At 45.5% G+C, this 13,585-nt stretch overlaps 1 protein-coding gene across 9 annotated transcripts in view; it reads left to right on the forward strand.

Moving 5' to 3' along the window:
• Positions 1-7,338, forward strand: part of Bcor (BCL6 corepressor) — a 93,224-nt gene extending 85,886 nt beyond the window's left edge. For 6 of the 9 annotated variants that reach the window (XM_048335560.1, XM_048335562.1, XM_048335558.1 and 3 more), the window contains 5 exons: positions 1,582-1,748; positions 3,250-3,395; positions 4,228-4,305; positions 4,525-4,681; positions 5,943-7,338. In XM_048335560.1, coding sequence (XP_048191517.1) covers positions 1,582-1,748; positions 3,250-3,395; positions 4,228-4,305; positions 4,525-4,681; positions 5,943-6,234 — 840 coding nt within the window. In that variant the 3' untranslated portion in view covers positions 6,235-7,338. The remainder of the gene's footprint in view (positions 1-1,581; positions 1,749-3,249; positions 3,396-4,227; positions 4,306-4,524; positions 4,682-5,942) is intronic. The other 3 variants (XM_048335564.1, XM_048335565.1, XM_048335566.1) reach the window with 2 other exon arrangements.
• The last annotated feature ends 6,247 nt before the right edge of the window (positions 7,339-13,585 follow it).

Here is a 13,585-nt window from a genome sequence, read left to right on the forward strand (position 1 = left end):
CAGAGTCACGTGACAGGGTTTCGCCCTGACTGGGGCACACAACTCATTAGCTTGAAACCATCCACTCGAGTCTGGCTAGTGAGGGCCTGTGAAAAGAGCAGCGGCTTCATGCGGTATCCTGGATACCGGTGCTCAGGGCAGGTGGCCTGGGGTTGCGGAGGATTGTGAGCTTCCTTGCAGGTTAGGACCTGAAAGAAGAAGGGCTGTGGGCATGCCTTCGCTCTTCCTTCCCTTGTTTTGGAAGGCAGCAGCCTTAGAGATCTAAAACTACAGGGCACGGACAGCCGGGTTTTACTAGCATGCAGCTTTAAGGCTCATGGAGTAGTGGTGGGGTGCGTAGAACATTCTAGAACATACTAGTTAGAAACCCAGGAAAATGCTCACCTTTGACTGAGCCTTCCTAAGAAAGGGCATAGGTTTCTCAGAAACACTGCATGCCTTTGGTTGGCCAGAAAAGGCCTTAATTTTTAATCTAACCGATGAATTACCTAAGAGTTGTCATGAAGAATGGCCACTGGGACCCCACCCCCCTTTTTCCCTGGTGGGACACCCACACTGTCCATCCCGTTGTCTGGGAAGCCAGTAGCTCTCGGCTGGGCATGATTCAAGAGGCAAACACTGTCACTTATTTTTCTAGTGGCAGATACTGTGCTGTGTTTGAAAACTTTCTTAATCAAGGTAATAAAACATTGAATAAATTATTGCTCTGCTTACTGGGAGCGGTTCCTATTAATATTTTAGCACGCCAAAGAAGTAAGATTAATAACAATGGTTCTGCGCACTGTTGACATAACACGTTCTACAAAGGGAGCTGGGCAGGCTTGTTTAATGTTCTTAAGATGTGTAGGTCAAAAGATGTAGTCTATCGGATTTCTGTCATTACAATGAGGATATTCTATTGATTCAGCTTCAACATGAGTTCTGTCGTCTTTCCTTGTTATTTTTCCATACTGGGGATAGAACCCAGATACCTTTGCGGGCCAAGGGCTCTACCCCTGAGCTACATCCCTAGCCCTCTTCCGTGTCATATTTGGTATATAAAAAGAGCGCTTGAATCCTAGGAATCACACAAGCTTTGCCAGCCAGGCTCCAACTCCTGGACTTTGCAAGGGTTCACCTCCTCTTAGTGGAGGCTGATTCTTTGGTTCATTCAATCCGTCACCTGCCATTGGTTGGCCCTCCCTTGATGTAAACGTGTATTATCATCCACTCTTACCATCTCATGGAGTGAGAATGCTCTAGTCCTTTGAAATAGCTATAGCCAAATCACTCTTTCCATACCAGCTCTGAACTTGTACCCTCTCAACAGCTTTCTGGGGGACTCTGGGAGCAGAGAGCAGGTTGGGTGAACTTGAAGCCTAAGTTCCTTAGTGCTAGTCAGGCAGGGCAGCATGCCAGCTTTCAAAACATAGTCACCAGCCTGCAGAGCCCTGTCTCTGTCCCCAAGCCTTTTATGTTCCATGTCTATCCCTAAGGTATTTGTTGCTGCTGGGGCCTGCGGGTATATGTTTCCAACCATATGAAAAAGTCTTGCTCATGATGTCACCGTATGATCTGAGGGTTTCCTGTCCCCTCTTGCAGGAAGTGGTCTTGTACTGCCTGGAGAACAAGATTTGCGATGTGAATCACCGTGACAACGCAGGTTACTGTGCCCTACATGAAGCTTGTGCTAGGGGATGGCTCAACATTGTTCGCCACCTCCTTGAATATGGCGCCGATGTCAACTGCAGTGCTCAGGATGGAACGAGGTCAGTGGTGTCTTGTTCTCAGCCTGGCCCTTTTGGGGCCAGGAGTTCTTGGGTATGTGGGAACCCCAGGAAGAAAGACAGAATGAACTGATCCAGTCAGTTCTAGAATGTTCCAACACCGACCTTGCTGGCAGATTCCCACATAAAAGTTCCCACCCAATTTGGGCCAGTCTTGCAGCCTTCCTCTGAAGGACCATTGCCTTTTTAGGACTCTAGATGGTCATCATGAAGTCACCATTATATATATATATATATATATATATATATATATATATTTTTTTTTTTTTTTTTTTTTTTTGGCCAGTCCTGGGGCTTGGACTCAGGGCCTGAGCACTGTCCCTGGCTTCTTCTTGCTCAAGGCTAGCACTCTGCCACTTGAGCCACAGCGCCACTTCTGGCCATTTTCTGTATATGTGGTGCTGGGGAATTGAACCCAGGGCCTCATGTATATGAGGCAAGCACTCTTGCCACTAGGCCATATCCCCAGCCCACCATTATATTTTAAACAGTGAACTGAAGGTCCCAGGAATTCAGGGTCCAGCTGGTTCTCATCCTATCCTTGACCTCACTTTACTGTCAGAGACCCCATCCGTATCAGCACCCACCTTTTCCTGATGTGTGAGAGGAAGCCAGCAGGGTGACCTAACAGGAGAAGGTTAGGAGAATCCTGAATCCTAATGGTTGTGAGGTTAGCCACTTGGAAATGTTTTGGGTCTTTCATGCTTTGCTAGCAGTATTACCTTAGGATGGAGCTATGGTAAAAGAGGGATGGAGTATGCTCTTTGCAGAGGCTTCTAGACAGAAGGGTATAGATTTATGGGAGCAGGGGTTCTAGAATCAGGCTGAGGAAAATCCTATACCAGTCAAATCCTTCACACTTGATTCCTTCTCTTCAAGAAATCAGAGGTGCCAAGCACCAGTGGCTCATGCTTAGGAAGCTGAGATCTGAGGTTCCAAGGCAGCCTGGGCAGAACTGTCCATGAGACTCTTATAGTGCTAGCCTTGAGTGAAAAAGCTCAGGGGCAGCACCCAGGCCTTGAGTTCAAGCCCCACTACTGATAAAAAAACAAATCAGATCAGCGGTTGCTTGCTTCCCCCGCACCTCCCCCCCCCCATGGCTTGTTCCATTGACTTCCGTAATTATGAAATTTCTACTGCCTATAAATTCCCTTCTCAGGATCTGTTGCTACCTACACACACAACTTCATTGAAAATACTTGCAGTTTATAGTCAAAAGTTCCTCCTATTTAGGCCTAGGAATAAGGTGAATGTGGCTTTAGGACTTAGTCCTGTAAACTCCCTTCACCTGACCTATAGAGTTAGGTGTCCACACTGCCCTTCTGTCTACAAAGGACGTCTTCTGGGTGAAATGGTACACCCAGGAGCTCAGCATATGAGGTACCCCTGTGCTCCCATTTGTGCCTATTACTTACTGCACCATGCTACTGAAAAGACCAAGGCCACAAGCTCAAGCTTAATGCCATTGTATGTCTCTTCTCAGGCCTCTGCACGATGCTGTGGAGAATGATCACTTGGAGATTGTCCGCTTGCTTCTTTCCTATGGTGCTGATCCTACTTTGGCTACTTACTCAGGTAGAACCATCATGAAAATGACCCACAGCGAACTGATGGAAAAGTTTTTAACAGGTAAGACAGAGTCCAAGGAATGGTCTTACCCAAATGTCTGAATGACCGGGACAACTTATCAAGGCTCCATCTCAAGAAAATGTACCCTTAGATTGGGGATTGGGCTGGGGTGGTGGGGCGGTTGCTCAGTGGCAGAATTTTGACCCAGCCTGTGATGTATACCAGTGGCCAGGCCTCTGGTAGCCCACAAGAAGAAAACATGTCTTGTCTCTTCAGGCACAAAGTGATTTTATAGCCTTATGTAGCCTGGTCATTCCCCTACTCCTGCTTTAAGACAATTGCCAGGAGTTTGCCCTTTTGTGTGGTGTAGCCCTATTCTAGTGAAGCTCATTGACCTCTCCATGGTAATGTTCTAAAAGATTTCTTATGGATATTTGCATTTTCAATCAATGCAATTTTCACCTATCCCACAAGTCTGCATGAAGCAACCTGAGCTTCTCCTCCCTCCTCAAACTTGCCTAGCAGTTTTGTGGTGTTTGATCATAGGATATCCTATTTCTGAAGCTCCAGGCATATTACCACAGCCTTCAAGCAGTAGCCCAAATCTTCATGACTGTACTGCTTTGGGAGTTAAATTCCTTCTCCTGGATAGTTACTGGCAAAAAGTGCCACCAACTCACTTTCCACCCATTCTCATTTACCTTAACTTATACTTAATAAGAGGAGCAGCTTAGTATACCAGAGAAGCGATACATCAAGTACAGTGCCACTTTGGGTTTGTATGGGAATGCTGAAAGGATGTTGATGGTCATGATGAATTTGTAGGAAAAAAGGATGATGGCATCTGGGTAGACTTCATCTTGGTCTCTCCCCACCCCCCCTTTCTCTGTAGATTATTTAAATGACCTGCAGGGTCAAACTGAAGATGACTCCAGTGGCGCTTGGGAGTTTTATGGCAGCTCTGTGTGTGGTAAGCAGCAGTGTTGGGTTGGGCCAGTGGGCAGAGTAGGCTGGAACAAACCATTCTGTCTGCTGGGTGAGGAAAGTGGGTGGTGGGTACTAGAAACAAGTCTCAATTGGGAAAGGGTCTTCTTTAGAGTCCCCCTCTATTGTTGGATATATGAATGGAAGTCGAATTGAAGTCTTGCCTTAGCTTACCAATTCCTCTCTCGTGTCTGCCCTCCAATAGAACCAGATGATGAAAGTGGATATGATGTTTTAGCAAACCCCCCAGGACCAGAAGACCCGGATGACGATGATGATTCCTACAGTGACATGTTTGAATTTGAGTTTTCAGAAAGCCCTCTCTTGCCATGTTATAACATCCAAGTGTCCGTCGCTCAGGGGTAAGAATGGCTGTTCTTGGGGTGGCAAGAGTTAGAAACATCCTTTAAGCATATGAGAATGGGAAGTTGCTTGCTTGCTTGCCTGCCTGCCTCCTTCTTCCTTCCTTCCTTCTTTCCTTTCTCTTCACTAGGTAAATTAACTGTAGATTTAGCCTGCCTTCCCTCCCTCCCTCCCTCCCTCCCTCCCTCCCTCCCTCCCTCCCTCCCTCCCTCCCTCCCTCCCTCCCTCCCTCCCTCCCTCTTTCCTTCCCTCTCTCTCTTTCTTTCTTTCTTCCTTCCTGTCCTCCCCCCTTCCGTCCCTCTCCCTCCTTTTTCCCTCTTTCCCTCTCTCCTCTCTTCTTCCTTTCTCCCTTGCTGTTAAGTAGGTGTACAAAGAGGCTACAATTCCACAAGTCAAGTTCTAAATACAATGCTTCTTGATCAATATCACCCCTTCCATCATGGTTCTCCCCCATTTTTGCCCCTCCCACATAAACAGCACAAAACGTGGTAGACCTTGTCTTTAAAAAAAAAAAAAAGCCTGTCCACTTGATTATATCCACCAGGGTTGTAGATGAAGCACAGCGTGGTATAAACTGCCCTCTCCAAAGACTTAGGCTCAAGTCATTCTCTAAAGCCCCGAGGGTATTGAAGTCAGTAGCTACAATTTCACAGGAGAGTCACTATCTTGAACCATGTATGTGCCTTTCCAGTGACAGAAATCATAAAGTGTGGCAGGTTGTACAAAAGGAATGAAACACCTTCCTTCTCCAGTGTCACTATCCCCAAAGAATTGACTGATGGGGTTGAAATGTAGGAAAGGAAAGGAGAAATGGGATTGTATGTTTGTGCTCTCTTAGTGAGGGTCCAAGAAGAGGTCAAAGACGTCAGGGTCCAGAGTTAATCTTCCCTCACTGATTACAGGGGGGCAACTGGGTTGTCCCATGAACCTGAGTTGTAGTCAAGTCTGGAGGATCAGGACTTTTTTTTTCCTTATTCATTTCCATAAGCAATCAGAGCAATGGGTCTTGTCCCTAGTGAGTGTCCTGTAAAACCAGATGTGTCTGAGTTTTGCAGCTGTAAGTACTCTGCCTCCCCTTTGAAGGGGATAGCAGTGGGAGAGGAGAGTAAGTATGATGAAAACAGCAGTGGGTAGGAATACACAGGAAGGGAACCAGATCGGAACTTAAGCACTAGCAGCAAGTCAGGATATGATAGTTCATAATTGGGAGCACTTTTTCCTGTGCCAGGAACCTAAGCCACTCCCCTTTCAATTTTGTAGGCCACGAAACTGGCTACTGCTTTCAGATGTGCTGAAAAAGTTGAAAATGTCCTCTCGCATATTCCGCTGCAATTTTCCCAGTATGGAAATTGTCACCATCGCAGAGGCGGAGTTTTACCGTCAGGTTTCTACAAGTCTCTTATTCTCTTGCTCCAAAGACCTGGAAGCCTTCAACCCTGAAAGCAAGGAGCTGTTAGATCTTGTGGAATTCACAAATGAGCTCCAGACACTGCTGGGCTCCACCATGGAGTGGCTCCACCCCAATGGCTCAACCTCAGAAGACTACTGGTGAGCGCACCAGCCCCGCCCAGCCCCGCCCTGCCCCGCCCCGCCCCACTGTGTACAGTGTGTTATAGTGTTAATCCTTGTGCATATGTGTCATAATACGACTATTTCTGTAAAGAAAGGACACTATTACATATGAAAATATCTCTTCTTTATATAAGAGAAATTACTCCTGTCAGAAGAACTTAGAAACCCGCTGTTTTCTTTTTAAAAATTTTAAGTCAGTTTTTACGAAATGACAATGTTCTTTTACTTTTCAATGCACATGTGCTTTGAGATATGTATGTTTGTTTTTACTTGGAACATTTGTTTCTTTTCTTTCTTAAGGAGAAAAATGGAGCTCCACACTTTGACGTAATTTCATACAAAGCTCTGGTGACAGGCCCTAAACTGTAATGTGTGGTCAGAACCATGTGGTTGGTTGTGGGAGCGAATTTGGTGGGCACTTGTGGTGGTGTACTTTTATGTTTTGTTTACAGAGTACCTGCTTGGGCCAGGTAAATGCTATTGGATGTAATCCAGTAGTGTGTAATATACATTCAAACCATGTCCACACACAACAACTAATTGTATGAAACTTTTATATCCTAATTTAAAAGCTGTGAAATTACTTTTCACGCATCAAACCGGATTGTTTATATGTTTAAACATTTTATGCTCTTATTTAAAGAAGACTTTGAGCTATTTTTTTCTGTACCCTGTAAAATATTGAAAACTAACATAATATGTTGAGGTTGCTTGAAAACTGTACATAAAACTAAAATTTTCTGAATTGTGTGTTTATGTTTGAAATCTGTGTTTTAACTTTGTAAGTAAATTCTCTGCCTTTGTATTTATATTTTACAAAAATTTTCTTAAAAGGCAATAAACCTGTTGAGGAAAGAGAAAATTGAAGTACATGGTGTCCTATATATTCCCAAAGCATCCTTGTTGACACTGGTTTCTGTTCAATGATGAATTCCCTATGGATAACTTACAAACAAGGTACTCTCTATAAACCAGAGCAAACTAGAGGATTCCAGAGGAATTACGCTCAGAATAGGATTTGAAGTCTTATTCTAAGAAGCTAATACTTACACATACATCTGTTATCTTACCCTAGGTTCTGGGGGCCAGTCCAGGGCATCAAGTTTGAGGCAAATGTTCTACCAGTGAGCCACACCCCCTTGCTTTTCCCTCTTTTTGAGATAGGATCTCTAGGTTGTCTATATGGGCTCTAATGTAACAATACACCCCACTAGCTGGGATTATAGGCTGTGCCATAATGCCTGTTTTTCTACCTCTTCAGTTCTCTGTCCTTTAAAAGAGCATTTCTCCTCCCCCCCCCCCAATCCTGGGGCTTGAACTCAGGGCCTGAGCACTGTCCCTTGCTTTTTTGCTCAAGGCTTGCACTCTACCACTTGAGCCACAGCACTGCTTCTGGCTTTTTCTGTTTGTGTAGTGCTGAGGAATCGAACCCAGGGCTTCCTGCATGCTAGGCAAGCATTCTGCCACTAAGCCACATTCCCAGCCCTAAAAGAGCTTTATCTTGAGACACTGCATTTGTTGCCAATTAACGTCCTCTAGGCCTCCTTTTTCTCCTGCTACCTTTAGCTTGTCAGCAAGGCCTATAATTCAACCTCCCTTCTGCTTTTACTTCTTTTGAGAAGAATCTTCTTTGAGTACTGTCAATTCTTTTTCCATCCCACATCCTTTTCACATCTGTCCTTCACTGCAAAGACTAAGCTGAAAACTACTTGACTCCCTTGCAGCTAAGTCTAATCTCCAGTACTGAAAGGGCTGGGGAGGGGGGTGTTTGGGGAACCTGCTAGCTAGTACTAGACCAGCATTTCAGCAGCTGGTCATCAGTATTGTAGGTGATGAGATATAATCGCAGTTATGGCAGCACCCGATTTCTAGTCCTGAATGACAATGTCAGCAGATCGTTCTTCATACTCAAAGTCCCAAAGTTGTCCCTCAGTTGTTCCTCCAACTCTTTTTCCAAAGACCTCATAAACTATGTCAACAACCATTTGTGCTCAGCATGCACTCAACACAAGGTGGAAGGGGCAGCCGGGTCAAAGCACGCTGTGTGTGAGGGAGAGGCTTGTGAATTCCTACCAAGGAAAGAAAAGCAAGACATGATTCGGAATGAGGAAATTCAGCATGCTCATGAAGGTTTAGTGAAATTGAGTGTATGTTAGAAAAACAAAGGCAGAAAGCAAGAGTTGGGTTTTTTTTCCTTTGATCTATTTAATTTTTCTCAGTTAAATAAAACAAAAATGCCAGGTGCTGGTGGCTCATGCCCATAATCCTAACTACTCAGTAGGCTGGGATCTAAGGATCATAGTTTGAAGCCAGCTTGGGCAGGAAAGTCTATGAGAGTCTTACTTATAATTAACCACCCAAAAGCCAGAAGTGGAGCTGTGGCTCAAGTGACAGAGCACCAGCCTTGAGTAAAAAAAGCTAAAGGATAACAGGCCCTGAGTTAAAGTACCAGGATGCACGCAGGTGCACGCTCGTGTGACACACACACACACACACACACACACCCCTTCTTTAAGAACAAAAGCCAGGGCTGGGAATATGGCCTAGTGGCAAGAGTGCTTGCCTCGTATACATGAAACCCTGGGTTCGATTCCCCAGCACCACATATATAGAAAATGGCCAGAAGTGGCGCTGTGTCTCAAGTGGCAGAGTGCTAGCCTTGAACAAGAAGAAGCCAGGGACAGTGCTCAGGCCCTGAGTTCAAGCCCCAGGACTGGCAAAAAGAAAAAAAAGAACAAAAGCCAGATACTGGTGGCTCTCACCCATAACCTTAGCTACTCAGGAGGCTGAGATCTGAGGATCTGGTTCAAAGCCAGAGCGGAAAAGTCCATGAGACTCCAATAAACTGCCAAAGTGGCTCAAGTGGTAGAGCATTAGTTTTGAGCACAAAGAGGCTCAGGGACAGCACCCAGGCCCAGAGTTCAAACCCCACAACCAACCAAAAAGAAAGAAAAATTCCAGAAATACAGAAGTGCAGACCACTGTTAATAATTGACTCTCAGGGTTGTGGGAAAGTGTTCTTGTGAGGAAGAGCTAAGGGGTATAGAAAAGACTACCATGGCTAAGCCCAGTGAAGCTCCCCAGGTGAGTAGAAGGGGTCACAGGTATGTACCCGATTGTCTTGATGGGGGTAGCATTCATTTTAGCTAGTAGAGGACTGGGTGAGAATATGTCTGTAGTCTCAGCTACTCACCTAGGACCAGGCAAGAAGATTGCCTGAACCCGGGAGTTAGAGGTCAGTCAATAACAACACCTTGTCTCAAAGAGAAAAACAACAAAACATGAAAGCCTTTTAGAAATTTTCAAATCACATTTGTGGTTTGTCTTTTTTAAATTGCCTTGCTAAGTCTAGAACCTAACACCATACACTTCCAGGCCCTCTCCCCGACTTGGATCTGATTTTGTTGTTGTTTTCAGTCACTGGGCTTGAACTCTGGCCCTGGGCACTGTCCCTGAGCTCTTCAGTTCAAGGTTAGTGCTCTGCCACTTTGAGCCACAGCATCACTTCCGGTTTTCTGTTGGTTAATTGGAGATAAGAGTCTCTCCTTCGAATTTTGATCCTCAGATCTCAGCCTCCAGAGTAGTTAGGATTACAGGTGTGAGCCACCAGCATAATTTCCCCACCCCCACCCCCAGTCCTGGACCTTGAACTCAGAGCCTAGGCCCTGTCCTTGAATTTGTTCAAGGTTAGCACTCTACTGCTTTGAGACACAGCTGCTCCTCTTCTGGTTTTCTAGTGGTTAATTGGAGATAAGAATCTCATGGACCCTACTGTCCGGGCTGGCTTTGATCCTCCGATCTCTGCCTCCTAAGTAGCTAGGATTACAGGTGTTAGCTTCTAGTGCCCCACTGATTGGCATAGTTTTACAAGAGGAGTTTTATTGTGACATTTTCATTGTTACATGTGTAGAATGTCTCTTGCCCTTATCCTCCTTCTTGAAGCAATTTCAAACATGTTTCATTGTTTTGTTTTTATTCTTGCAAACGAACTGCTTCCATTATATTATTCTCATTCATCTTCCTTGTTAACCCGGCTCCCTCCTGCTGGTACCCACCTCCCCAGCAGAGCTGGTGTGCCGTTTTTTTCCTTCGGGTTATTTTGTTTGTTTTTTGGCAATACTAGGGTTTTAACTCCTCGGGTCTCACCTTTACTAGGCTGTGCTATACTACTGAGCCATACCTTCAGCCTTTGATCTGCCAGTTCTGGGGCTTGAACTCAGGGCCTGAGCACTGTCCCTGGCTTCTTTTTGCTCAAGGCTAGCACTCTACCACTTGAGCCACAGCACTACTTTTTCTATATGTGTGGTGCTGAGGAATCGAACCCAGGGCTTCATGTATAAGAGACAAACACTCTACCACTAGGCCATATTCCCAACCCATGTCTTCCCAAGCTAGCTGATATTTTGTTCCTCCTATTTAGGCTTCCTGCTGTAGCTGGAATGGCAGGCATGCTTCACCAAGCCTGCTATCAGTTGAGATGGGTTCTCCAGAACTTTTTCCCCTGAGTTAGCCTCAAATGTCAATCCAACCTCTGCTTCCCAAGTGACTGGTATTACAAGCAGACGCTACCAGGGTTTGATCTTAGGGTCTGGAACTTGTCTCGCTTGCTCAGCTGCTACTCTACCTTAAGCCATGCCTCCAGTCTGGCTTTTTGTAGTTATTCTGGAGATGGAATCTCCAACAAGCTTGAGCTGGCTTTAGATGGTGATCTCAGCCTCCTGAGCAGCTAGGATCACAGGTGTGCGCTATCAGCACCTGACTGGCAATATTTTCGAAAGCAAATTAAGTAAAAATAGATGAGCAAAAGCAAATACTACATCTGCATATAAACAGGAGCAAGTGAAACGTTGTATCACATTGTTAACATTACCACAAAAACAGAATTAGCCTAAGTAATTCAAAACCAATAACAAGTATAAATCCTTAGGGGAATATATTTTAGGAACAGAATAATTGCACCAATATCTTCAACTTTATTCAGCAGATCTCTTACTAGGGTGTTAAGATGCTCAGAGTCTTTTTTTGTTTTGCCTTGTTTTGGGGTTTTGATTTTTTTTCTACTGGTACTGGGGCTTGAACTCGGGGTCTTGCACTCTCACTTGGCTTTTTTGCTCAACTCTGGCTCTCTACCCCTTGAGTCATACCTCCAGTTCTGGCTTTTTGCAAGCTATTAAATGAAGATAGGAGTCACTGATATGTCTGCCCAGGCTGGCTTTGAACCTTGACCCTCACATCTCAGCCTTCTCCTGAGTAGCTAAGATGACAGGTGTGAGCCACCAGCACCCAGCTAAAGGTATTAAGATTATGACAAAATCATGGCTGGGAAGGTGGCTTAGTAGTACAGAGTGTTTGCCTAACATGCATGAAGTTCCTGGGTTCGATTCCTCAGTACCACATAAACAGAAAAGGCTGGAAGTAGCACTGTGGCTCAAGTGGTAGAGTGCTAGCCTTGAGCAAAAGAAGCTCAGGGACAGTGCTCAGGCCCTGAGTTCAAGCCCCAAAACTGACAAAAGCAAAAACGATTATGACAAAATCCACTTCCCCCACCTCCAATCCAACTCTAAATTTAGTTGGGATTTGAAACTGGTCAGTGGAGGGAGAGGGCTCTTCTCACTGTGAAGACATTCTGGGCCCTTTACTGTGCTGATCAGAAGTCTTTCTAAGGATGAACCATTAGCCACGTCTCTCCACCTGAGTGGGTAGGGCAGGTCCTCCAAGCCCCTGCAGCCAGCAGCTGGAAGCAAGCTGCTAGTGAGTTGCTGAGCCAGCAAACGCAGGTGCCAGGCTGGCCCCGGGGAGAATCCTGTGCTCCGCTCTGTCATTAGGCCACATCTCCTTCACCCAGAGGCCACAATTCCCACTGGCTGTCTCCACCAGTGACTGCCACATTCACCTGGCTGGATGGGAGGTGATTTTGGCTGAAGAACCCCTTGCCAGACGCCCGTGGTTCACGCTTAGAATCCTATCTACTCAGGAGGCTGAGATCTGAGACTCACAGTTCAAAGTCAGCCTGGGCAGGAAAGTCAGTGAGACTCTTATCTCCAATAGACCACCAGAAATCCAGAAATGGTGCTGTGGCTCAAAGGGGGTAGAGTGCTAGCCTTGAGCAAAAGAGCTCAAGGACAGTGCCCAGACACTGAGCTCAAGCCTCACTACTGACCATAAATCAATCAACCAAAACAAAACCCTCCCCTTGTCTAGCTGACCTTTCTTGGAACTAAGTGCCTGTCCTCTGGGCTTTCTTTATCCTTCCTTCCTTCCTTCCTTCCTTCCTTCCTTCCTTCCTTCCTTCCTTCCTTCCTTCCTTCCTTTCTTCCTTTCTTCCTCCCTTCCCCCCCTTCCTTCTTTCACTCTAGTGGAGCATCATGGTCTGCAGACTCCACCCACCTTTTCTGACCCTGATCTGCCTAAGGCCATCTTGCCTTCACTCCTTGGCCAGTCCCAACATATACAGTGTCCCTCTACCCCATTTCCAATGAAAGAGCCAGTGCCAGAGGGAGTTACCGGTTTCTCTGTGTGCATGTCTACTAAAAGGTGGCAGAGGAAGAACTACCTAAGAAGTGGGGGGAGGGGGGGAGAAGAAAGGAAAAGATGAGATGTAGGTGGGTGCTGGGGCTGGGCGGGGAGGACTGCTGTGGAGAGGGGCTCTTGAGCAGGATGAGTGGATAAATAATTGGCTTAGAGCGTGACAACGGGATGTACGCTAGCTGCACCAATCAAGACAGATAAATGTCACAAACATAACATCGACCAAAAATAGAAGGCAAATTGCACAAGAATATGTATAATATGACACGGTTCTAGAAAGCTTAAAAATAGGAAAAATACCATGTTATATTCTTAATGGCTTTCTGATGAGTAAACATCTAAAAACAAGAATGATTCAGCCCAGTATTGGTGGCTCATGCCTGTAATCCTAGCTATTCAAAGAGGCTGAGATCTGAAGGTCATAGTTTGAAGCTAACCCTGGACAGGAAAGTCCCTGAGACTCTTTAACTCCAGTTAAAGCACCACAAAGCTGGAAGTGGAGCTGTGGCTCAAGTGGTAGGGGGTCAGCCTTGAGGGCAGTGACCAGGCCCTGAGATCAGGCCCCAATATTGACCCAAACATTATTTGTAAAAAGAGTGCATATTAAAAGACCTAGAATAGTCAAAGCAATTCTAGGCAAAAGAAGCAGCACAGGAGGAATCATAATATGAGACTTCAAGCACTATTATAGAGCCATCATAACAAAAACAGCCTGGTATTGGTATAAAAACAGACCTGAAGGCCAATGGAATAGAATAGAAGACCCAGAAATAAAGCCGCACTCTTACAGTCAGCTGATATTC

The sequence above is a fragment of the Perognathus longimembris genome, chromosome 28 (assembly GCF_023159225.1).
Source record: "Perognathus longimembris pacificus isolate PPM17 chromosome 28, ASM2315922v1, whole genome shotgun sequence".
Classification (NCBI taxonomy): domain Eukaryota; kingdom Metazoa; phylum Chordata; class Mammalia; order Rodentia; family Heteromyidae; genus Perognathus; species Perognathus longimembris.